General features: G+C 49.1%; 1 protein-coding gene across 1 annotated transcript; it reads right to left on the bottom strand.

Moving 5' to 3' along the window:
* Nucleotides 1-680: 680 nt before the first annotated feature.
* LOC118087724 (uncharacterized) lies at nucleotides 681-23717 on the bottom strand. The gene is made up of 9 exons (XM_088672970.1): nucleotides 23362-23717; nucleotides 23010-23251; nucleotides 20753-21301; nucleotides 18270-18422; nucleotides 14264-14371; nucleotides 11348-11627; nucleotides 3778-3971; nucleotides 2199-2351; nucleotides 681-1329 (listed from the first exon to the last, which is right to left on the bottom strand). Exons 2-9 carry the CDS (start codon nucleotides 23169-23171, stop codon nucleotides 895-897), a joined length of 2034 nt encoding a protein of 677 aa, XP_088529096.1. The 5' UTR covers nucleotides 23172-23251; nucleotides 23362-23717; the 3' UTR covers nucleotides 681-894.
* Between the last annotated feature and the right edge of the window lie 2193 nt (nucleotides 23718-25910).

The raw sequence follows: 25910 nt of genomic DNA, 5'->3' as shown, positions 1-25910 counted from the left end.
GGAGAAATTGAACTTAGAAACGAATGGACAAGTGGTGCGTCACGGCAGCATCATTGTATGACCAGGGGGTGATATTGCAGGAGCTACCAGAGGAGGCTACCAGAGGACCCCAACAGATTGACCAGGCTCCTCGCAGCCCTCAGCACAAACTGACCCTCTCCTTTCACCCTGCTTGTACCTGCCTCCCAGCTTAGCTGATGAGACCCTCGACATCACACTGGGAGCCCGTTTTTACTTACCTTTTCCCGGTGGTCCCCCGTATCACTTCGTCGCCCGTTTTTCTCCGTTATTTTCTCCTGCCGGCGGCCATTTTTTTCTTTCCGATTTGCCCTTCTATGGGCACCAAAAAAGGCCGCCGCCGGCTTCAAAAGCCGCATCTACGCATGTCTGGAAGTGCATAGACGCGACTTCCGGTGTCGGCGGCGGCCATTTTTGGTGCCCATAGATGGGCGGAGCGACACCGGAAGTTGCGTCGACGCACTTCCTGACATGCGTACAAGCGACTTTCGAAGCCGGCGGCGGCCATTTTTGGTGCCCATAGAAGGGCAAAGCGACACCGGAAGTTACGTCGACGCAACTTCCGGTGTCACACGGCTGCCGGTCCCGGATTCTGCAGTCCGGGACTTGGAAGGTAAGCTGGGAGCACAGAACCTTTTCCAAAGGAGTACGCAAGCGCAGTCTTGTTTCGGAGAGACCTTTAATTGCAATGGGATCAGTTGCCTGCATCACAGGCGGAGGATGGTGCTGGCGAAGTTGGCTTCCGTGGGGTTAACGGTTCCTGGGTTGCACGAAACCGGAGCTGTAGTAGCCCGCAGCTGGAGCTGTAGTAACCCAAAAGCTTCAGTTCCATGGAGGAACACTCTTCATCTGGTTCTAGAGCTGGAAATCTTTTGACTACGAAGACGACGGGCGAGGTGGTGAACGCTGCCGGGACGTGGACCCTCCTTCTTCCCCTTTCCTTTCGACGTTCCCCGTTGTCGGTGGCGTGGCCCCAGCCGACGGCAAGGCAACCCCTATCCTGGAAGTGCTCGGTTGGGACAGCCACTGACCTGGCTGGCTTTGGGCCATGTAATCTAGCAGCTCGTCCAGGTTCTCCCTGGCGGTGTTGATTCTCTCTCGGCTCTGTAGGATCAGGTAGGTTGGGAGCTCCCTGAGGGAGGCGACGGAGGACAGATGAGAGTGGAGCTCTTCCATGCTCTCGTAGACCCGAGTCACTTTTTCCTGGAGGTGAGAAGGGAGCTCGGCGACATGCGGCAGGAGATTGCGGTAGGTTGTGTACAACTCGTCGGCCAGGACCCGGGTCATGGTCAAAGCTTTCATCTCCAGTTGCTGAAAGAGGATAGAGCCCTTTTTAAGTGGAGCAAAGGCCACCATGGAAGAACAGGGAGAACTTCACCTAACTGAGGCCAGTGGCATAGCGTGGGTTGCCAGTGCATGGAGCCATGCGGAGGGAGGGAAATGGACGGAGGATCATAGCTGCCAAGTACCCTGTTTTCCCCGGGAAACCCCGTATTTACTTACCTTTTCCCGGTGGTCCCCCGTATCACTTCGTCTCCCGTTTTTCTCCGTTATTTTCTCCTGCCGGCGGCCATTTTTTTCTTTCTGGTTTGCCCTTCTATGGGCACCAAAAATGGCCACCGCCGGCTTCAAAAGTTGCATCTACGCATGTCTGGAAGTGCATAGACGCGACTTCCGGTGTCGGCGGCGGCCATTTTTGGTGCCCATAGATGGGCAGAGCGACACTGGAAGTTACTTCGACACAACTTCTGGTGTCACATGGCTGCCTAATGGCGTCCACATCGCACAGGAGATTGCAGCCACAGAGATAAGAAATGAAGAGTTGTTCCATTGTCTGGAGAGTTCGCTTCCTGGTTCACATGGAGAAGCCAGCTACGGAAGTGCAGAGCTGTATTGAAACTGTGCACCCCTGGCAATTTTGCGCCCCTGTGGCCCTCCCCACACTATGCCACTGAACGAGTCCTGCTCTAACACTCCCTTTGACTGACCCTTCATTCTCAGGCTCCGCCCCTTATATCTCAGGAAGACGGCTTGCTCCTGTAATTCCACCCCTCGCCACTAGAGGCAGCCTGAGGTTGATAGTGCTTCTCAGCTTCCCCCTCGCCAGAAGGGCTGTTTCCGCAGACGCCCAGCCCATTGGCCAATTTGCCCTTGGACGCCTCCGTTCCTCACCAAGATACCTCAGGCAATAATGAGAGCGACCTCTGCATGCCACCGGGCGGCTGCTTCTGGGAGGCGGCCTCCAGCTTTGTAGTCCACTGCGGCAAAATGTTTGACAAGCTTTCGGAGACCTTTTGGAAACTGGAAGGGCCCGGGCTAAGGGACTGATCTAGCTGGGGGGGGGAATTAAGAGAGAGAGAGAAAGAGAGAGGAGGTTACTGCTGTGACATAACAAGAAGTACTCTGGCTTGCACAGAAATCCATTTACTTTGCAACATGCTAAAACCTGAAGGGCGTCTGCTTCCTGGGAGCTGCATTGGCTGGCCTTCTGTGATGGGGCGGGAAGTCAGAAAAAGACACATTTATGTATTGAAATATGTGTGTTAAAACTTTTGAAAGTTTAATAGAAAAATTGTGAAAATATGAAACTGAAAACTATGGAGAGACCTGGTCTGAATAGATCATGGGTAGGCAAACTACCCATTATGGTGCTGGAGGAGACTCTTGAGAGTCCCATGGACTGCTAGAAGATCAAACCTATCCATTCTTAAGGAAATCAGCCCTGAGTGCTCCCTGGAAGGACAGATCGTGAAGCTGAGGCTCCAATACTTTGGCCACCTCATGAGAAGAGAAGAATCCTTGGAAAAGACCCTGATGTTGGGAAAGATTGAGGGCACTAGGAGAAGGGGACGACAGAGGACAAGATGGTTGGACAGTGTTCTCGAAGCTACGAACATGAGTTTGACCAAACTGCGGGAGGCAGTGCAAGACAGGAGTGCCTGGCGTGCTATGGTCCATGGGGTCACGAAGAGTCGGACACGACTAAACGACTAAACAACAGGCAAACTAAGGCCCTGGGGCCGGATCCGGCCAATCGCCTTCTCAAGCCAGCCCACGGATGGTCCGGAAATCAGCTTGTTTTTACATGAATATAATGTGCCCTTTTATTTAAAATAATAATAATAATAATAATAATAATAATAATAATAATAATAAAATAATTGTACCCCGCCCATCTGGCTGGGTTTCCCCAGCCACTCTTGTATTTGAATGTTTGAACAGGTCATGTTTTTAATGTATAAAATTATCAAAAAAACCTAATAAAAATTATTAAAAAATAAAAAAGTCATTAAGCACTACTTGAATTAAAACAGCAATAAAAAGATCTGTTAAAAGTAAAAACAACAGCAATAATAAAAACACAGGATGGCACCAGCCCTTTCCTAAAACACAGTCCGTTCCTAAAGACCTGTTGGAACAAGGAAATTTTCAGCTTGCCAGTGGAAGGACAGCAAGGACAGAGCCCGCCTGGCTCCTCTAGGGAGGGAGTTCCAAAGTTGCCTGGGAGGAGCCACCACCGAGAAGGCCCTCTCCTGCGTCCCCAACAAGCATGGCTGTGAGGATGGGGAGACTGAGAGAAGGACCTCCCCTGAAGATCTCAGTGCCTGGGTAGGTTCATGACGAGACTGGAAAAAGGAGAAACTGACAGATTTGCTCCCAGTTAACTTGGGAAATGTTTGGAGCACATAACGGCGGAGAGTTCCGAACTGCGGAGAATTCGCAGCGAGCCGCTTCTGCCCGATGTTCAGCCTCACTTACCATGTCCAACACCTGATCGAGCCGCGAGAGCTGTTCGTTGGTGTTCTTGCGGGTCGATTTCAGCCGGTGCAGCACAAACCTGAAGGCCCGGTTTCTCAGCTGGGTGGAAAGGAGGCTGATCCTCATGAAACAGCCCTCCTTGCAGAGGTCGTCTTTCGACGTGTCACGCTCTTCTTTCTTCACGCTAGCGTCAGCTGAGAAAAACATGCGGATAGGAGGTGCAAGACACTTCAATTATATGGGGCTCAGATTTGGACTGGCACTCACCTTGGATCTACGGAAGCGGTCCAATCAAAGTTCGTAAGGCAAATTTTCTCTGTCCCACCCTGTGTCCCAAACACATCATTGCGCCTAGAGGCTAATCTTCCCCTGGTAGAATTACGGATTTGCCGCAGGACACTTAACTATTGGCTTCGCCTAACTTCAAATCCCCCCGGTCTAATATCCCTAGTACTGCAAGATTGTCACAAGAGCGCCCGGACTAAAATTGTCTATCAAAAACTTCGCTCTTGTGGTTTATCACCACAACAGCTACTCACTTTGGGTTTTAGTAAAAGGTAAAGGGACCCCTGACCATTAGGTCCAGTCGTGACCGACTCTGGGGTTGCGCGCTCATCTCGCATTATTGGCCGAGGGAGCCGGCGTACAGCTTCCAGGTCATGTGGCCAGCATGACAAAGCCGCTTCTGGCAAACCAGAGCAGCACATGGAAACGCCATTTACCTTCCCGCTGTAGCGGTTCCTATTTATCTACTTGCATTTTGACGTGCTTTCGAACTGCTAGGTTGGCAGGAGCTGGGACCGAGCAACGGGAGCTCACCCCATCACAGGGATTTGAACCGCCGACCTTCGGATCAGCAAGCCCTAGGCTCAGTGGTTTAACCACAGCGCCACCTGGGTCCCTACACCTGGGTTTTAGTAAAGCAGTCTAATTTGTTGGCATCTAAAGTAAAGCGAGATGAGCGCCGCAACTCCAGAGCGCCACAACCCAAGAGTCGTCCGCGACTGGACCTACTGGTCAGGGGTCCCTTTACCTTTAAATGATATAAAGCACTAGAACAACTTGCCACAATAAGGAAATTTTGCCCATGGTATGACCATTAGGTCCAGTCATATCATGCCCTTCTGGCTTGCCCTCTTTATAAAGACTTGAGGAATGAGATTATCGCCCCTCTTTTATTGTCCATTCTGGGTCGCCCAGCCACTGCCACAGTGTCCTTTCTCTGGGCAGATCAAGGTGAGCAGGTGACAGCAAAGGTGGCAAGATTTTTAGCTGGGGCAATCAGAATAACATCCACTATTTGACTATTGATTCGAAACCCTAAAATGTATTTTATATAATTGCTTTTAAATTTCTATTCTTTGTATATCGTATTGTTGTTTTATTGCTATGGCCAATGGCTGACGCAAATAAAGATTCATTCATTCACACTGCAATTAAGAACTATCTGGCCCATTTAAGATGTCAGCTCCAGAAACCAGCTTGCCACAGCTTCCTTCCTAAATTTATTTTTATTCATTTTACTAAATAACAACAGTTTTATTATTTGTACCCTGCCTATCTGACTGGGTTGCCCCAGCCACTCTGGCAGCTTCCAACAGATATAAAAACATAAGAAAACCTCAGCTTCCCTATACAGGGCTGCCTTCAGATGTCTTCTAAAAGTCAGATAGTTGTTTATTTCCTTGACATCTGATGGGAGGGCCTTCCACAGGCCGGGTGCCACTACCGAGAAGGCCCTCTGCCTGATTCCCTGCCTGGTTATCCCACCTTTCTTCCAAGAAGGCTCAAGGCCCCTCTCTCCCCATTTCATCCTCTCAACAACCTTGCAAGGTAGGTTGTTGTTGTTGTTATTAATTAATTAAACAATCATGTGGCGGTTCACAACTTAAAAGTACAAGACAAGAACACAAGTAATAAGAACAACAATAAACCAACAAGCCCCTTTCCACAAACACATTTGAAAATGCACATAGAAAATGCTAATCAGCCAAAATGCGTTCCGGGAGTCCTGGAACCTTTCAAAAACCAAGGCGCAGCTTCTGATTGGCTGCAGGACCATCTTGCAGCCAATTAGAAGCCGCAATGGAGGTTCGGCTTCCAAAAAAACATTTGAAAACTGGAACCCTCACTTCCTGGTTTTCGATCATTCGGGAGCCAAAACGTACAAGTTCCAAGGTGTTCGAAGACAGGGAAATCCAAAATTATATGGTCTATCTCACGTGTTCTTAGCTAAAGAGCAAAGCCTATTCTGGAAGGGTATTTTGGGGGGAACCTCTCAGACCATGGGTGGGCGAACTAAGGCCCGGGGGCTGGATCCAGCCCAATCACCTTCTAAATCCGGCCAGCAGACGGTCCGGGAATCAGTGTGTTTTTACATGAGTACAATGTGCCCTTTTATTTAAAATGCATCTCTGGGTTATTTGTGGGGCATAGGAATTCGTTCTTTCCCCCCTGCAAAATATTGTCCACCACCCCCACCCCCCCGCACAAGGTCTGAGGGACAGTGGACCGGCCCCCTGCTGAAAAAGGTTGTTGAGCCCTGTTTTAGACAGTAGAAAATGAGGGGGAATGCATTTAAGCGGGCTAATGTAAAAAGCAAGGGAGATAGGGAAAGGTACAGGAAACTGAATGCAGATTTCCAAAAAACAGCAAGGAGAGACAAGAGGGTCTTCTTAAATGAGCAATGCAAAGAAATAGAGGAAAACAATAGAATGGGGAAAACCAGAGATCTGTTCAAGAAAATTGGAGATATGAAAGGAACATTTCGTACAAAGATTACCATAATCAAGGACAAAAGTGGTAAGGACCTAACAGAAGCAGAAGACATCAAGAAGAGGTGGCAAAAATACACAGAGGAATTATACCAGAAAGATATGGAGGTCTCGTACACCCCAGGTAGTGTGGTTGCTGACCTTGAGCCAGACATCTTGGAGAGCGAAGTCAAATGGGCCTTAGAAAGCACTGCTAATAACAAGGCCAGTGGAAGTGATGATATTCCAGCTGAACTATTTAAAATTTTAAAAGATGATGCTGTTAAGGTGCTACACCCAATATGCCAGCAAGTTTGGAAAACTCAGCAATGGCCAGAGGATTGGAGAAGATCAGTCTACATCCCAATTCCAAAGAAGGGCAGTGCCAAAGAATGCTCCAACTACCGCACAATTGCGCTCATTTCACACGCTAGCAAGGTTATGCTTAAAATTCTACAAGGCAGGCTTAAGCAGTATGTGGACCGAGAACTCCCAGAAGTGCAAGCTGGATTTCGAAAGGGCAGAGGAACCAGAGACCAAATAGCAAACATGCGCTGGATTATGGAGAAAGCTAGAGAGTTCCAGAAAAATGTCTACTTCTGCTTCATTGACTATGCAAAAGCCTTTGACTGTGTCGACCACAGCAAACTTTGGCAAGTTCTTAAAGAAATTGGAGTGCCTGATCACCTCATCTGTCTCCTGAGAAATCTCTATGTGGGACAAGAAGCTACAGTTAGAACTGGATATGGAACAACTGATTGGTTCAAAATTGGGAAAGGAGTACGACAAGGTTGTATATTGTCTCCCTGCTTATTAAACTTATATGCAGAATTCATCATGCGAAAGGCTGGACTAGATGAATCCCAAGCCGGAATTAAGATTGCCGGAAGAAATATCAACAACCTCAGATATGCAGATGACACAACCTTGATGGCAGAAAGTGAGGAGGAATTAAAGAACCTTTTAATGAGGGTGAAAGAGGAGAGCGCAAAATATGGTCTGAAGCTCAACATCAAAAAAACCAAGATCATGGCCACTGGTCCCATCACCTCCTGGCAGATAGAAGGGGAAGAAATGGAGGCAGTGAGAAATTTTACTTTCTTGGGCTCCTTGATCACTGCAGATGGTGACAGCAGTCACGAAATTAAAAGACGCCTGCTTCTTGGGAGAAAAGCAATGACAAACCTAGACAGCATCTTAAAAAGCAGAGACATCACCTTGCCGACAAAGGTCCATATAGTTAAAGCTATGGTTTTCCCAGTAGCGATGTATGGAAGTGAGAGCTGGACCATAAAGAAGGCTGATCGCCGAAGAATTGATGCTTTTGAATTATGGTGCTGGAGGAGACTCTTGAGAGTCCCATGGACTGCAAGAAGATCAAACCTATCCATTCTTAAGGAAATCAGCCCTGAGTGCTCCCTGGAAGGACAGATCCTGAAGCTGAGGCTCCAATACTTTGGCCACCTCATGAGAAGAGGAGAATCCTTGGAAAAGACCCTGATGTTGGGAAAGATTGAGGGCACTAGGAGAAGGGGACAACAGAGGACAAGATGGTTGGACAGTGTTCTCGAAGCTACAAACATGAGTTTGACCAAACTGCGGGAGGCAGTGCAAGACAGGAGTGCCTGGCATGCTATGGTCCATGGGGTCACGAAGAGTCGGACAGGACTAAACGACTAAACAACAACAACAACAATGTAAAAACTGCAATTATAAAAAATAGTTGGGAATCATTCCTCGAAGAGGCTGTAAACCTAAGTAAGCAGATGAGGAGACAGATGCCTGAGTAGGACAATGGTTTTGAAATTATTATTTTTAAATGATGATGATACTGGGGATTAACATCCCCACCCCCACCCCCGCCAGCCAGCTACCCTTAGGTGATTTGCAACCAAGCACAAGATTACAGTGGAACCTTGTTTTCCAAACCCGGAAAACCCGGAAGCAAGTGTTCTGATTTTCAAATGTTTTTTGGAAGCCAAAACGTCCAATACGGCTGTCAGCTATTGTTTCCGGGGTGCCTGCACCAATAAGAAGGTGCGCCTTGGTTTTCGACCATTTTAGAAGTCAAACGGATTTCTGGAACAGCTTAAGTTTGGCATTTTTGTTTTTGAGGCTTTTTCGGTTCATTTGTTTTTGTGACTGTGTGGAACCCAGTTCAGCTACTGATGGATTGATTGTGTGACTGTGGAAACTGATAAAAGGCCCCCCCCCATCTAAATAATGACTATCACCAGTGCAGGTAAGAATTTTTTTAAAAAAATTAAATGTACAATACTGTCTTATTTATTTTATAGTATAGTGCATTGATTATTGCTTTCATTTTATGGATCAATGGTCTTCTTATTTTTGTTCTTGTTTAGTCGTTTAATCGTTTCCGACTCTTCGTGACCCCATGGACCAGAGCACGCCAGGCACTCCTGTCTTGCACTGCCTCCCGCAGTTTGGTCAAACTCATGTTCGTAGCTTCGAGAACACTGTCCAACCATCTCGTCCTCTGTCGTCCCCTTCTCCTTGTGCCCTCCATCTTTCCCAACATCAGGGTCTTTTCCAGGGAGTCTTCTCTTCTCATGAGGTGGCCAAAGTATTGGAGCCTCAGCTTCAGGATCTGTCCTTCCAGTGAGCACTCAGAGCTGATTTCCTTCAGAATGGATAGGTTTGATCTTCTTGCAGTCCATGGGACTCTCAAGAGTCTCCTCCAACACCATAATTCAAAAGCATCCATTCTTCAGCGATTAGCCTTCTTCATGGTCTAGCTCTCACTTCCATACATCACTACTTGGAAAACCATAGCTTTAACTATACGGACCTTTCTCGGCAAGGTGATGTCTGCTTTTTAAGATGGTCTTGGTAGATACTAAAATTCATCTTAAATAGCTGTTTTAGGGGTTATTTTTTAAAGCCTGGAATGGATTAATCCGTTTTGCATTACTTTCTATGGAAAGCGTGCCTCGGTTTCAGAACGCTTTGGTTTTGGAGCGGACTTCTGGAACAGATTGAGTTTGACAACCAAGGTACCACTGTATTCAGAGAACAACGGGAAAATAATATGCAACATTGCTTTAAACCAGGGGTCAGCAAACTTTTTCAGCAGGGGGGCGGTCCACTGTCCCTCAGACCTTGTGGGGGGCCGGACAATATTTTGAAAAAAATAAATAAATGAGTGCTCACTGGAAGGACAGATCCTGAAGCTGAGGCTCCAATACTTTGGCCACCTCATGAGAAGAGAAGACTCCCTAGAAAAGACCCTGATGTTGGGAAAGATGGAGGGCACAAGGAGAAGGGGACGACAGAGGACGAGATGGTTGGACAGTGTTCTCGAAGCTACCAACATGAGTTTGACCAAACTGCGGGAGGCAGTGCAAGACAGGAGTGCCTGGCGTGCTATGGTCCATGGGGTCACGAAGAGTCGGACACAACTAAACGATTAAACAACAACTAAAAATAAATGAATGAATTCCTAGGCCCCACAAATAACCCAGAGATGCATTTTAAATAAAAGCACACATCAGGGGCATTGCTTGCCGCTTTGGCACCTGGGGCGCCAAAGCAGAGGCACCCCCCCCAGGGCGGGGCACCGCTCCGTAGTGTTGTGACGTCATGACGCATGGGCGTGACACCCCTTGCTGGCACGCCCCTCGCCTCCATCCTGGGAGAGTGTGCGTTGGCTGAGCAAGCCCTGCAGCGCCTAGCGAGGTTTTCACCAGGCGGCTGCCAGGACCGGCTTGCTCCCTCGGCCGACGCGCGCTCTCCCTTCCTGCTGCGGAGTCGAGGGGCATCACAAGCGTTGCCTCACTGGCCCGCCCCTCAAATCCACCCAGGGAGAGCACGTGACAGCAGGAAGGGAGACCGCGCGTCAGCCGAGGGAGGAAGCCGGTCCCGGCAGCCGCCCGGCGAAAACCTTGCTAGGTGCTGCAGGGGCTTGCGCAGCCAGCGCACACACTCCCTGCTGCGGCACGCTCTCTCCCTGGACGGAGGCGAGGGGCGGGCCAGCAAGGGGTGTCATGCCACCCACAAGCGTGACGCCACCTCACGTGCATTTTGGGGAGGGGCGCGTGTTTTGGGGGCGGGGTGGGCAGCCGTGATGGCGCCCCTGGGATCGCGCCGCTCGGGGCGGTCCGCCCCCACCGCCCCATCTTCCTTTTCCCCAGGCACACATTCTACTCATGTAAAAACACCAGGCAGGCCCCACAAATAACCCAGAGATGCATTTTAAATAAAAGGACACATTCTACTCATGTAAAAACACCAGGCAGGCCCCACAAATAACCCAGAGATGCATTTTAAATAAAAGGGCACATTCTACTCATGTAAAAACACCAGGCAGGCCCCACAAATAACCCAGAGATGCATTTTAAATAAAAGGACACATTCTACTCATGTAAAAACACCAGGCAGGCCCCACAAATAACCCAGAGATGCATTTTAAATAAAAGGACACATTCTACTCATGTAAAAACACCAGGCAGGCCCCACAAATAACCCAGAGATGCATTTTAAATAAAAGGGCACATTCTACTCATGTAAAAACACCAGGCAGGCCCCACAAATAACCCAGAGATGCATTTTAAATAAAAGGACACATTCTACTCATGTAAAAACACCAGGCAGGCCCCACAAATAACCCAGAGATGCATTTTAAATAAAAGGACACATTCTACTCATGTAAAAACATGCTGATTCCTGGACCGTCTGTGGGCTGGGTTGAGTAGGCGATTGGGCCAGATCTGGCCCCCGGGCCTTAGTTTGCCTACTCAAGTTTTAAACAAACAAACAAGCAAACACCCTTGGCTCCCAACATGGTGTCCGTTTCTCACCGGGGCTGGTGTCTGGTGGAGGAAGATAATAATTCAGCCACTGCTCAGACTTTTCCAGGGCTCGGTCGATGGTTGTTGCAAAGACCTTCCCGACCGGGGACTCCACAAACGAGCTGATGCTATTTGCCATGGAGGAAGTGCTGGCATCCTGAATCTCGGAGGCAATGTCTTCCATGGCGTTGTGAAACGTCTTGTCCTTTCCCCTCTGGGTGAACACGGCCGCTTTGGGCTTGAAGCGCGTCATGTCTGAAGGGGCTGGGTCCACCCTCGCAGGCCAGGCCTAGGAGGTTAAGAGAGGTTAGGAGCAGGGACAGGGTTAGGCAATACGGTGCCCTGAGCGAGGACAAACATTGGCCGCTCCCTCCCCAAATACCCCAGTACAGTTGTTTTTTTAATGGCTCTTCCCAGTAGGTACCCATATAAATATGCATATTATTATTATTATTATTATTATTATTATTATTATTATTATTATTATTTTCACCCCTTTGGCTTGATGTTCTGTGCAGGGGAACGGCCCGAAACATTCTAAATCTGGTGCTGTTGAATGGAGGGTTTCTGCGTTCGTGCCACTTGGCGGTACAATTTGTTCTTGACGAGAGGGAATTTCATAGAATCATAGAAGAGTTGGAAGAGACCACAAGGGCCATCCAGTCCAACCCCCTGCCGAGCAGGAAACACCATCAAAGCATTCCTGACATATGCCTGTCAAGCCTCTGCTTAAAGACCTCCAAAGAAGGAGACTCCACCACACTCCTTGGCAGCAAATTCCACTGCCGAACAGCCCTTACTGTCAGGAAGTTCTTCCTAATGTTGAGGTGGAATCTTCTTTCTTGAAGTTTGAATCCATTGCTCCGTGTCCGCTTCTCTGGAGCAGCAGAAAACAATCTTTCCCCCTCCTCCATATGACATCCTTTCATATATTTCATGTTTTTTTTTAAAAAAGAACAACTTTTATTAGGAATAGTTACAGGTAGGTAGCCGTGTTGGTCTGATGCAGTCAAAAAAAAATAAAAAAAATCCTTCCAGTAGCACCTTAGAGACCAACTAGGTTTGTCATAGGTATGAGCTTTCGTGTGCATGCACACTTCGTCAGATACACTTCTGTTTCAGTGTATCTGAAGAAGTGTGCGATAGGCATAGGCAAGCTCAGCCCTCCAGATGTTTTGGGGCTACAACTCCTATCATCCCTAGCTAACCGGACTAGTGGTCAGGGATGATGGAAATTGTAGTTCCAAAACAGCTGGAGAGTCAAGTTTGGGGATGCCTGCTCTATACCTTCACCTATGATTCTATATTGTAAGCAAATATTGCATGGTGGTTTCTGAGATCAAGGGAGCAGGATTTTGTCTATCCTTGGATACAAGATGGCAGGTTGAAATTTCAAAACTGGTTTTAAAATTCAGTTGATTTTTTTTGGTTTCATAGAATTCGTGAGCCATGCCAGGGATTAGGGCTATATAAAGGTAAAAAAAGGGTAAAGGACCCCTGGACGGTTAAGTCCAGTCAAACCTGACTACGGGGTTGTGGCGCTCATCTTGCTTTCAGGCCGAGGGATCCGGTGTTTGTCCGCAGACAGCTTTCCGGGTCATGTGGCCAGCAGGACTAAACCACTTCTGGTGCAACGGGACACCGTGACGGAAACCAGAGTGCACAGAAACGCCGTTTACCTTCCCGCCGTAGCGGTACCCATTTATCTACTTGCACTTTGACATGCTTTCGAACTGCTAGGTTGGCAGGAGCTGGGACCGAGCAATGGGAGCTCACTCCGTCACGGGGATTCGAACCGCCAACCTTCCGATCGGCCAAAAGGCTCAGTGGTTTAGACCACAGCGCCACGCACTCCCGTTATACAATGGTTTTAACTGTCTTTATATGTGCAGTTTTTAAATACAAGTTTTTGTTGTGGAATCGTTTTGAGATGCTTTATAGCAGTGTTTCTCAACCTTTTTTGGGCCACGGCACACTTGTTCTATGAAAAAAAAATCCCGCGGCACACCAACTCTGTGCCACCCTGTATTTAGTTTAGTTTGGAGGGGAGACGTAAAGCATGCCACTGAAGAAGGGTGGTGCGTCCATTTGCAGAGGCGTTAGTTAGTTTGCAGTTCTTGGGTTTTTTTTTTTTTAAAAAGAAAAGCCCACAAGACAGAGAGGCTGTCTTCCGTGGCACCTTAAAGGCTGGAGCCCACTTTGTCTATCTCTTGGCGGTCCTCAGAGAGAGGTAGATTACACACACGGGTGCAAAAAGTGCATGGTGTAAAAGTTGGAGTTTAATGGCAAAAGACTGTTGAGGGGTTCCTTTGCGGGTCTGTTCTGCATTATGTCCTTGGCGGAGCCACTCGCCGCCTTCTCCCCGTGCGCGCAGCCCCGGCGGCGGAGTTTCTGCAGCGGAAGGGAACAAACGACGGACCGACCTCCGATCGGTCCCTGTCTGCGTGGGCTGGGGCTTCTTGGTGAGGCTCCCTTTTGAGGCTCCCACATGCGGCTCCAGAGCTGCGGGTTGCCGACCCCTGGGCTAGCTAGAAGAGCACCTCACCTTCTGCAGGACTCCTTGCCGAAGAGGCCGCTCACTCCCGCGCCGACCAAGCCCCGGGCGCCGCCAGCAAGAGGAGCGAGAGCGAGACAAACAGCAGCAGGCCGTGGTGGTGGCTGTTGAGAGCAGTGCTCGCCCCGCCCCCGTCGTGACCCGGCCGGGTTCCTTTCCGGCGGGTCAGCGCCCTTAATGGCGGCCGCCAGTCAGGTGACAGGGCAGCAAATCGCCCTTCTCGTCGCCAGCGTCTCGCGGCACACCAGCCAGCGTCCCACGGCACACTACTGTGCCGCGGAACAGCGGTTGAGAAACGCTGCTTTATAGGAAGTGGTTCATAGAAGAAATGGAAAAATAACAGTACCGTGCTCTAGCTGGCCTAAAACTACCTTAGTTTCCGTTTGGGTCACAATCTCCTTTCCCGAGCGGGAGGCCATGGGAAGTTCGTAGTTCCTTAGCAATTTTTCCTTAGAGACTTTCTCTGCGGCTGCTTCAGGCTGGAAGCGAAAATGAATGAAAGGGACAGCGCTGAAAAGAGGAGCTGAAAGTTGGGGGATTCGGGGCAGGAAAAAGGGAAGCCCTTATTCACGCAGCGCAAAGTCAAACTGTGGAGCTCACTGCCCCAAGATGCTGTGATGGCCACCAACTTGGAGGACTTTAAAGGAGAATTAGGCAAATTCATGGAGGGAGAGGGCTATTGGGACACAAATTATGGGGTGTAGAAAATGGAATGGGTTTTCATGGGTGCACAAGGTAAACACACATACGAAACATGTAAACCACATATGAATTAGTACAGGGCAGCAACCCCAACGGCATTCCGACTCTCTTAAATCACCCCAAATATTTCCCTGCAGTAGAAGTTCTCAAAAAAAAAATAATCCTTGAATTTTGGGCCATACTGGGAGTTTGTCTATTTGTGCAGTGAAGGCGCTCGGCATCAAGAGGCAGGGAGTTCCGAAGTGTACCTGCTGCTGGACTAAAAGATCAACCAGAATCCAACAACATCGGCGGGGCCCAGATGTCCCCTATCCTTGCTCTAGAACAGCGTTTCCCAAAAACTTTGGTCTCCGGCTGTTGTTGGACTACAACTCCCACCATCTCTGGGCACTGGTCCTGCAAGCTAAGGATGATGGGAGTTGTAGTCCAACAACAGCCGGAGACCCAAGTTTTGGGAAGCGCTGCTCTAGAAGCACACACCTTCCATAAATTAACAGGGGCTTGCCCCTCTGCTCTTCAGACCCCATTCTTTTGAAGACAGGCAACCTGATAGTAGGGCACCTTTTCAGCATTCCCTGCTACTTGAGAAAACATTCAGCAACTGCAAAGACATGGGGACATTAAAAAATATATATTTTAATATATATTTTAAAAATCACATGGTCACTTAGTTTCCGAGTCATTTCCAGGAAAGGAAACTGCCAGTGGGTTGAAAACTGATGAAGTCAAAGTTTGCTTTCTTCTTGGCACGAGGAAGCCATGGCTTCTCCTGCTGGGCGTCCCTTCCAGAATCTTTGCAATGAAGCCACTTGCTCCATCTGCCTGGAATATTTTAAGGCTCCAGTGATCACCACCACAGTGTGTGGGCGCAACTTCTGCCGGTCCTGTTTGAGCTAGTGCTGTGGGGGATCTGAGGCAGAAGCTTCCCGCCCTCACTGCAGAGAAAGAGTGCGGCAGAGAAGCCTCCTCTCCAATCGGCAACTGGCAAACTTTGTGGCCTTAATCGAGAATCTCGGAGATTGAGGAGGGGAAAAAGGAGAAAGAAAAGGAGCAAGAAGAAGAGTTTGGATTTGATATCCTGCTTTATCACTACCCGAAGGAGTCTCAAAGCGGCTAACATTCTCCTTTCCCTTCCTCCCCCACAACAAACACTCTGCGGGGTGAGTGGGGCTGAGAGACTTCAAAGAAGTGTGACTAGCCCAAGGTCACCCAGCAGCTGCATGTGGAGGAGCGGAGACGCGAACCCGGTTCCCCAGATTATGAGTCTACCGCTCTTAACCACTACACCACACTGGCTCTCAGAGGAGCCTGCGAGGAGCCCCAGGAGTCTTCTGCAAAGTCCACGAAGCTCCCATCTGCGTGGTGCGTGACAGATCAAATGCGTATGAAAATCACAAGGTCATTCCTCTGAAGGAGGCTTTCGAGGAATGCAAGGGAGAGATCTGTAGCCGGCTGGAGATTCTAAGGAAGGAGAGAGAGGAGATTCTGGCCTGCCGAGCAGACCTGGACAACAAATGCAAAGACCTCCTCAAATTAACGGAAACGGAGAGGCTGAAGATGGTGCAGAAGTTCAGACAACTGCGCCAGTTCCTGGAAGAGCGAGAAGAACGACTGCTGCCTCGTGTGAAAGAGGTGGAGAAGGGATGAGGAGCTGGCCAGACTCTCCAGGAAACTCTCCTCCCTTGAGAGGATCATCCAGGAGATGGAGGGAAAGTGTCAGCAGCCAGCGAGCAAACTCCTTTAGAATATGAGAAGCTGTCCGGAGAATCCACTGCCTTTCCCCCCAGAGCTGAGGAACAGGATCTTGGAATCCTGCGATCTAAATCGCCTTGTGGAGGATGCGACGGAACGACTGATGCTCTGCTGTTCAGGAAAACAGATTCAGAAAGACGCCCAGTCGCCCAGAAATCTCCAGAGAGCAAAGGTCACTCTGGAAGGAGACATGGCCCATCCGGAGCTCTTCCGGTCGGAGGATCGGAGAAGCGTGAGATGGGGAGACCGGAAGCAAGACGTACCCAAGAACCCTGAGAGATTCGGCAACTCATGCTCTTCTGTGTTGGGACGCGAGGGATCCAGAGCCTTCATCTCCCCTCATTGCCACTGACAAGGCGGTCACGAAGCACGTTCTCCAACTCTGAGAAGTTGCATAACCAGGCAGTTTGGCGGATGGAGGTCACAAACCCAGTTATGGTTTCCCCGGGGGCTTGCTGCTTTGCGTAGAAGGCATTTCGGCAAGCTACCACCGAGGGCTGCGGCGAGAAGTGCCCCTTCAGTCGTTCCATTATTGCTTTGTAAGAAACGGTAGCGGCATCTCTAGGTGCAAGGAGAGCCCGGGCGATTTCGAACATCTCCTCTCCGCAGACGCTGAAGAATGTCGCCCTCTTCTTGGCGTCGTTGGTGACTTATTTCGCTTCTAGGAGGAAGTTGAAATGGGTGGCATACCCTTCCCAGTCTCCTGATGCTGGGTTGAATGACGAGAAGCTGCTGTCGGTGCGATTCTGGGTTCCTTGGGTCCTGGAGCTGGAGCCTGGATGCACGGTGCGATGCAGCGGTGCGGCAGGTGGCGGTGCTGCAGTGCAGTGCGTGGTGGCGGTCAGCTCAGCAGGATCCCATCCTCGTCGCCAGTGAAATATACTCGGAGTCGAGAGTGAATTTCATGCTCTTTATTCAGCTTGTAGTAGCAATAGAGGAAGAAGAGAAGAATGGCCCTTTCCCCAAAAATGTCTGCTTATATACATTATTTACACAGGTAGGTAGCCGTGTTGGTCTGAGTCGAAGCAAAATAAAAAAATTCCCTCAGTAGCACCTTAAAGACCAACTAAGTTTTTATTTTGGTATGAGCTTTTGTGTGCATGCACACTTCTTCAGATACACAGTGTATCTGAAGAAGTGTATCTGAAGAAGTGTGCATGCACACGAAAGCTCATACCAAAATAAAAACTTAGTTGGTCTTTAAGGTGCTACTGAAGGAATTTATTATTATTATTTACACAATGGGCCTTGCGTGATTGGCTACTTCAGGGTTGCACCTGTAGGCCAATCAGGTTGCGGATTGACTTCTGCCAGCAGCCTGATTGGCTGCTCCTGTAGGCCAATCAGGTTGCGGATTGACTTCCACCTGGAGCTGGATTGGGTGGCTCCTGCAGACCAATCAGACTGCTGCATTCTGGATCCTATTGTTCTAGGATTCAGCTCAGTACATAACAGTCCCCGAGTTGGGAGCCCAGGGGGATCCGGGTGACTCTGGACTATCAAGGGGGAGGGGTGTCTTTTTCTGACACCGACTCAGGAGCCGAACTCTACGTGTTCTCAGGAGCCTTGTTCTCAGGAGAGACCCCCCCTTTATATCTGTGGGGATATAAAACCCACCTCAAGATTTCCTGAGGAGACTAAATCTGCCATTAGGCATTGCTCTCCAGACCAGGATGACTGATAGAAAAGAAACATTTACCCGTTGGGCAGTTTCCCCAAAGGCCCTTTGAGAGGATTCATTCCGGTCAAAACCAGCAGAAATAACAAAGCAAAAATGAGTTGTTGTTGTTGTTGTTGCTGCTGCTTTGCAATTTCCTTCCTTTCCCCTGATTTCCCTCTGCTGCTCACTGTCTCCTGAAGAAGTAACAGTCCTAAGAAATAATATTTCTCCCCCTCAAAAAAATAATGATAAAAATATGGTACCTTTTCCTCCGGCAGGAAAACCGAAAACTCATTTGAGGCTGTTGCCCAGGGGATCAGCAGCTCTTGCTCCGACGTCTGCCGAGGGGGGGTCCTCACTTTCTCTGGTTGGGGCTCAGGGCTTGGCAGCAGCGGCTGATGCGTGGCGGCTATTTCCTTAAAAATATATATTGAATTTTCACAAAAAGAGAACAAAGAAATACACAAACCATAAAATAAACATAACATACAATACCTTAAACCATGGGCGTACCCAGGATCAAAACTGGGGGGGGGGGGGCGCACACCAGCCACACCTCCAGCCACGCCCCCCAGCCACCCAATTGGCTGGCTGGCAATGACGTGGCCAGGATCCCTCCAGGAGGCATGGTCAACATCCACGCCCCCCCAGAGGAAAGGGGGCCATTTCCAAGGCAGCACATGGAGCCACCAGCGCTTGCACTCCTGCTTCGCTCGCTCCTTTAATGGCAGCAGTGACTAGTACGAGGGCAGCAGCAGCAAAACTGTCGCTGTTGAAGGAAACCTGGACCTGGACCTGGGCTAATTTCAGCCCACACTCCTTCAAGTCACAGCGAGCACAGCACAGAAAGTGCTGCCCCACAATGCTCCGCGGCACCTCATTTGCTGCTGCTGCCATTTCGCTTCAGCCAAGCAGGCTGAGGCAGAGCACAGCAGGCAGCGTCCTTGCCTGTCCTCTCCAGCTGCCCTGATTCTAGGGGGGGCAGCTGCCCCCCTGCCCCATGCTGGGTACACCCATGCCATAAACATCACATTTGTTGTCGTTTAGTCATGTCCGACTCTTGATGACCCCATGACTCCTGTCTCCCACTGCCTCCTGCAGTTTGGTCAAACTCATGTTGGTGGCTTCAAGAACACTGTCCAACCATCTCGCCCTCTGTCGTCCCCTTCTCCTTGTGCCCTCAGTCTTTCCCATACAATGAAATAAACACTTCCAAAATCCCCCTCACCCCTCACTTCCCCTCACCCGTGCATGATCTCCATTTTCTAACTTTTCTCGTAGTTGTGCTATATCCCATCAATAATTAATTCTCATATCCTACCTTTATCTTCTTATTTGCTCTTCTCTGCGCGTTTCAAATTGTTGTTGTTTAGTCGTTTAGTCGTGTCTGACTCTTCGTGACCCCATGGACCAGAGCACACCAGGCACTCCTGTCTTCCACTGCCTCCCGCAGTTTGGTCAAACTCATGTTCGTAGCTTCGAGAACACTGTCCAACCATCTCGTCCTCTGTCATCCCCTTCTCCTAGTGCCCTCAATCTTTCCCAACATCAGGGTCTTTTCCAGGGAGTCTTCTCTTCTCATGAGGTGGCCAAAGTATTGGAGCCTCAGCTTCATGATCTGTCCTTCCAGTGAGCACTCAGGGCTGATTTCCTTCAGAATGGAGAGGTTTGATCTCAAGAGTCTCCTCCAGCACCATAATTCAAAAGCATCCATTCTTTGGCAATCAGCCTTCTTTATGGTCCAGCTCTCACTTCCATACATCACTACTGGGAAAACCATAGCTTTAACTATATGGACCTTTGTAGGCAAGGTGATGTCTCTGCTTTTTAAGATGCTGTCTAGGTTTGTCATTGCTTTTCTCCCAAGAAGCAGGCGTCTTTTAATTTTGTGACTGCTGTCACCATCTGCAGTGATCAAGGAGCCCAAGAAAGTAAAATCTCTCACTGCCTCCATTTCTTCCCCTTCTATTTGCCAGGAGGTGATGGGACCAGTGGCCATGATCTTGGTTTTTTTGATGTTGAGCTTCAGACCATATTTTGCGCTCTCCTCTTTCACCCTCATTAAAAGGTTCTTTAATTCCTCCTCACTTTCTGCCATCAAGGGCGAGATGGTTGGACAATGTTCTTGAAGCTACGAACATGATTCTGACCAAACTGCAGGAGGCAGTGGAAGACAGGAGTGCCTGGCGTGCTGTGGTCCATGGGGTCACGAAGAGTCGGACACGACTAAACGACTAAACAACAAGCTGCAATACTCGCCAATTTCTTCATAAGGTTTTAATTTAAGCTCCCCTTTTTTCCCATTGTTAATTGTTAATACGTTGGACAGGTTGATTCTGTATTCTTTTTTCTTATCGCTGCCACCGCCAAGGGTGAGACCCAGAGGGGTATTTTGGGCTCTAATACCCACCTATACTTTTTCCATACTTTATAAAGTGATTTCCGTACAATATGGTTTAGAAATTCTTTGTGTACCTCTACTTTCCCGTACACAAGGTACTCGCGCCACCCAAACATTTACCCGTTTTTCCAAAGGCCCTTTGAGAGGATTCATTCCGGTCAAAACCAGCAGAAATAACAAAGCAAAAATGAGTTGTTGTAGCTGTTGTTGTTGTTGTTGTTGTTGTTTTGCAATTTCCTTCCTTTCCCCTGATTTCCCTCTGCTGCTTACTGTCTCCTGAAGAAGTAACAGTCCTAAGAAATAATATTCCCCCCCCAAAAAAAAATAATGATAAAAATACGGTACCTTTTCCACCGGCAGGAAAACCGAAAACTCATTATCTGAGGCTGTTGCCCAGGGGATAAGCGGCTCTTCCTCTGACGTCTGCCGAGGGGGGGTCCTCACTTTCTCTGGTTGGGGCTCAGGGCTTGGCAGCAGCGGCTGGTGCGTGGCGGCTATTTCCATGAACGCTGCTAGCGGAGGGTCCTCCTTCCGTGGCTGTGGAACGATAGGCAACACTTGAGGGGGTGGCGGCAGAGAAACTTGTGACTCCCTCTCTTTTGGTGGAGTCAGCGGGGTCTCCCTCTCCCTCTCTACAAGTGTCCTCGAGAATGTCACCCACTCGCTCTCCAGAGAATCTCTTGGCACTGGGGGGCTCATTCGCCCCCTCTGCGGAGGTGTCAGAGGGGGCACCCATTCCCTGTCTGGGGCTGTTAGAGGGGTCACCCACTCCCCTTCTGCTGGTGGCGGTGGTAGCATGGGTGCTGGTGGAGGCGAAGACGCCAGCACCCACTCTTGTGAACCCTTCTCTTCCGGGAGATTTTCTGCCGACGCTTCCTTCCAGTCCTCGTCTTCCTAAGGGAAAGAAATCGCTTTTTAAGTATGGACTGGCACCGCAGAGCTTCTGACCAAGGAGTTTAAAAGAAGTGACAAGTTCTGTAGAATAAATATCCTGGGAGCATGCAGTAACAATCATTTTAGTATTCATACCCCGCCTGTCTGGCTGGGTTTCCCCAGCAGAATATTGAAAACATGATAAAACATCAAACATTAAAAACTTCCCGGTACAAGACTGCCTTCAGGTGTCTTCTAAAAGGTAAAGGTACCCCTGACCATTAGGTCCAGTCGCGGACGACTCTGGGTTGTGGTGCTCATCTCGCTTTACTGGCCGAGGGAACCGGCGTTTGTCCACAGACAGCTTCCAGGTCATGTGGTCAGCATGACTGGCCAACCAGAGCAGCGCATGGAAACACTGTTTACCTTCCAGCCAGAGCGGTCCCTATTTATCTGCTCACACTTCAACATGCTTTTGAACTGCTAGGTGGGCAGGAGCTGGGACCGAGCAATGGGAGCTCATCCCATTGTGGGGATTCGAACCGCCGACCTTCTGATCGGCAAGCCCAAGAGGCTCAGTGGTTTAGACCACAGCGCCACCTGCATCCCCAGATGTCTTCTAAGATTGTTTATTTCCTTGACATCTGATGGAAGGGCAGGAGCCACTACTGAGAATAATAATACCGTAATAATAATAATAATAATAATAATAATAATTATAATAATAATAATAATAATAAATTCCCAATGGAATATTAAAGGTAAAGGGTAAAGGGACCCCTGACCATTAGGTCCAGTCGCGGACGACTCTGGGGTTGCGGCGCTCATCTCTCTTTACTGGCTGAGGGAGCCGGCGTACAGCTTCCAGGTCATGTGGCCAGCATGACTAAGCCACTTCTGGCGGACCAGAGCAGCGCACGGAAATTCCGTTTACCTTCCCACTGGAGCAGTACCTATTAATCTACTTGCACTTTTTGGAGTGCTTTCAAACTGCTAGGTTGGCAGGAGCTGGGACCGAGCAACAGGAGCTCACCCCGTCGTGGGGGTTCAAACCACCGACCTTCTGATCGGCAAGCCCTAGGGTTTAGACCACAGCGCCACCCGCGTTGCCCAATGGAATATTAAAACACCAAACTTTACAAACCTCCCTAAACAGAGCTGCCTTCAGATGTCTTGTAAAAGTCAAGTAGTAGTTTTTATTTCCTTGACATCTGATGGGAGTGCATTCCGCAGGGAGGGCACCACCACCGAGAAGGCCCTGTAACCTCACTTCTCACAGTGAGGGAACCACCAGAAGACCCTCGCAGCTCTACCTCCGTGTCCGGGCTGGACAATTGGGGGGGGGAGACACTCCTTCAGGTATACTGGGCCAAGGCCATTGAGGCCTTCAAAGGTCAGCACCAACACTTTGAATTGTGCTCGGAAACATACTGGAAGCCAGTGTATCTCCTTTAGGACCGGTGTTATATGGTCTCGGCGGCCGCTGTCACGTCACCAGTCTGGTAGCTGAATCCTGGATTAGTTGTAGTTTCTGGGTCACCTTCAAAGGTAGCCCCATGGAGAGCGCGGTGCAGTAGTCCAAGTGGGAGATAACCAGAGGATGCACCACTCTGGCGAGACAGTCTGCGGGCAGGGAGGGTCTCAGCCTGTGTACCATTCCTATAAATGTGAACCAAACCACATCCCTACCTGGTCCCCACCTAGCTGATTTTTTAAAAAATCAACGTACCTCATCTGGCAATTCCTGGTGGGACGCTATCTTATTTTCGAGAGGCCTGGAAGCGGCAAGTTGGTCTTCGAAAGAACGCTGCAGCCCACTCCCTGGTCCCTCTTGAGAAAAGCTATTTTCCGCTCCCGGGAGCAGCTCATATTCTGATAGCATCGTCTGCATCACAAGCTCGTTCTCGTTGGTGCCCAGCAGCTCCTCGCCCTGGAAGGACAGCCTCTCGAGTCTCGCTTGAGCTTCTGTGGCTGTGGGGAAAAGCACACCGTGTCAGCTTTCTTGCCCGCGAGCCCATCTCGGGAGACGCCGCTTACCAGCTCCCCGTCTTCGCTCGCCTGCCAGTCTGGTTGGTACTCACTTAAATACCTCGTGTTAGAGGGTGCAAGGCTATTGCTCTTGGTCCTGGTGGAAATCCTCCTGATGGCTTCATCGGGGACACACAGAATGCTACTTGTGCTGTGAGGGTCTGTCGCGTCGGAAGGCCAGCTTGGGTTGTGCAAGATCTGAAAGCTTGTATCTGAAAGCTGAGGGATAAAGGTGAGGTGGTTGGTTTGCAGAGTCTCCAAACAACCCCCCAAAAAACAAGGTTCTGCTTCTTAACGACAAAAGCACTACAGTCCCAATCCCTTAATCTAATCTAATCGAATTGATCTATCAATCTATCGATCTATCAATCTATCTATCGATCTACACACACACAAACACAAACACAAACAGTGCTGTTTTTCTTAAAAAAATGTTTAGGGGTACTCTCATTTTGACTCAAGAAAATCACCATTCTATAGCTCAAATCGGGAAAAATAAATGCAGTAAATGGACAAAAGTACAAAGATTCGCAAAATGTTTAGGGGTATGCATCCCCCCAGAAAAAAAGCACTCTGTATGTGTGTTATATATATATATATATATATATATATATATATATATATATATATATATATATATATATATATAATGCAGGCATAGGCAAACTCGGCCCTCCAGATGTTTTAGGACTACAACTCCCATCATCCCTGACCACTGGTCCTGTTAGCTAGTGATGATGGGAGTTGTAGTCCCCAAACATCTGGGGAACTCAAAATTAAGAAAATGGAGGGAGATTGCCACCGTGTATAAGAGTACCCCACCTTTTTAAACATTCTTTTTTAGTATATAAAAAAGTTTGTCTTATACACGTAAAAGTACGGTATATGTAATGTTTTCAGTGAGGGAGCAAAGTGAAAGCAAAGAAAATCAAAACAAAAAATTGAAATCGTGGCAGAACATTTGGGTATATAAGTACAGTCAGGGCCGTCTTAAGTGTATCGGGCACCGTGGTGCAACAATCCCTCCGGCGCCCCTCGTGCTCCGCTGGGCAGGGCCAGGCGCAGCGGGCAGCCGGAGGGCGCGGCGCGACAGGCAGGGGCGCTGCCACCTGTGCTCCACCTCTGCCTGCTCGGCCGAAACGGCAGAGCGGCGCTGCAGTCCAGGGAGCCCTAGCTGCCGCCCCGACAGGTTTTCTCCATGGCACCTCATGTGCATGCCCGCCCACACTCCTTCAAGTCACAGCGAGCACAGACAGCGCTGCCCCACAATGCTCCGTAGCACCTGAGGTGCCGCGGAGCATTGTGGGGCAGCGCTGTCTGTGCTCGCTGTGACTTGAAGGAGTGTGGCCGGAAGGTAGCCCAGGTCTCCCTCGACAGAAAAATTGCAATATTATTATTATTATTATTTACTATTATTAAGGAAAGGGGGAAACAGCCGCTGCCGAGGGATTCCCATGTCCAAACAACTCGCCTGTCAACAGGGCCGGATTTAGGTTTGGTGAAGCCCTAAGCTACTGAAGGTAATGGGGCCCTTTCTATGTTCAGCTGGCCTTTGCCAACAACAAATTGTTGCTGTTTTTTTGTGTTGAATGTATGCTACATGGTCATTTATGGACCTAATAGGGATCTCAAGCCATTTGCGCATGTTGCCATGCGACCAGTCCATGCAGAATGTAGGCACCCTATATATAAAAAGGAGCAAACCAGTGATATTTTAGGGAGCAGGCGAGCAGGCGGGGCCCATGACTTACATCCTAGGAGCCTACACAACACAAAACATGTTTGCTGTGTGTAGGTTTTATTGTATTTGTTTTTTTATCTTATATTTTGGAAATGTACATCCAGTTTCTTTTTCCTTTAATTTTTTTTGGGGGACCGCAAGAGAGTGGGGCCCTAAGCTATAACTTGTTTAGCTTATACGTAAATCCGGGCACTGGCTCAAACTGTTGGATTTCTGCCCAGAAAATACGACAGAAGCAGGGAAAGTGCTTCCAAGGGGGAAACAGCCGGGGGATTCCTGCATGCAAACAACTGGCATGTCAACCACAGTTCTGACTTCATTCATTAGCTGCATTCCATTTCCCCGAGGTATAGTTGGGGCTATTATGGGATTGCTCAGAGTCCAGGGTCCTAGGCTGGGAACCCCAGTGAAGGATAGAATCATAGAATCATAGAATCGTAGAGTTGGAAGAGACCACAAGGGCCATCCAGTCCAACCCCCTGCCAAGCAGGAAACTCCATCAAAGCATTCCTGACAGATGGCTGTCAAGCCTCTGCTTAAAGACCTCCAAAGAAGGAGACTCCACCACACTCCTTGGCAGCAAATTCCACTGTCGAACAGTTCTTACTGTCAGGAAGTTCTTCCTAATGTTGAGGTGGAATCTTCTTTCTTGTAGCTTCAAACCATTGCTCCATGTCCGCTTCTCTGGAGCAGCAGAAAACAACCTTTCACCCTCCTCTATATGACATCCTTTCATATATTTGAACATGGCTATCATATCACCCCTTAACCTTCTCTTCTCCAGGCTAAACATACCCAGCTCCCTAAGCCGTTCCTCATAAGGCATCGTTTCCAGGCCTTTGACCATTTTCGTTGCCCTCT

The sequence above is a fragment of the Zootoca vivipara genome, chromosome 6 (genome assembly GCF_965207765.1).
Source record: "Zootoca vivipara chromosome 6, rZooViv2.hap1.1, whole genome shotgun sequence".
NCBI classification, from domain to species: Eukaryota; Metazoa; Chordata; class Lepidosauria; order Squamata; family Lacertidae; genus Zootoca; species Zootoca vivipara.
The sequence above is the reverse complement of the archived record's forward strand: the minus strand, read 5'-3'. Positions and strand labels throughout refer to the sequence as shown.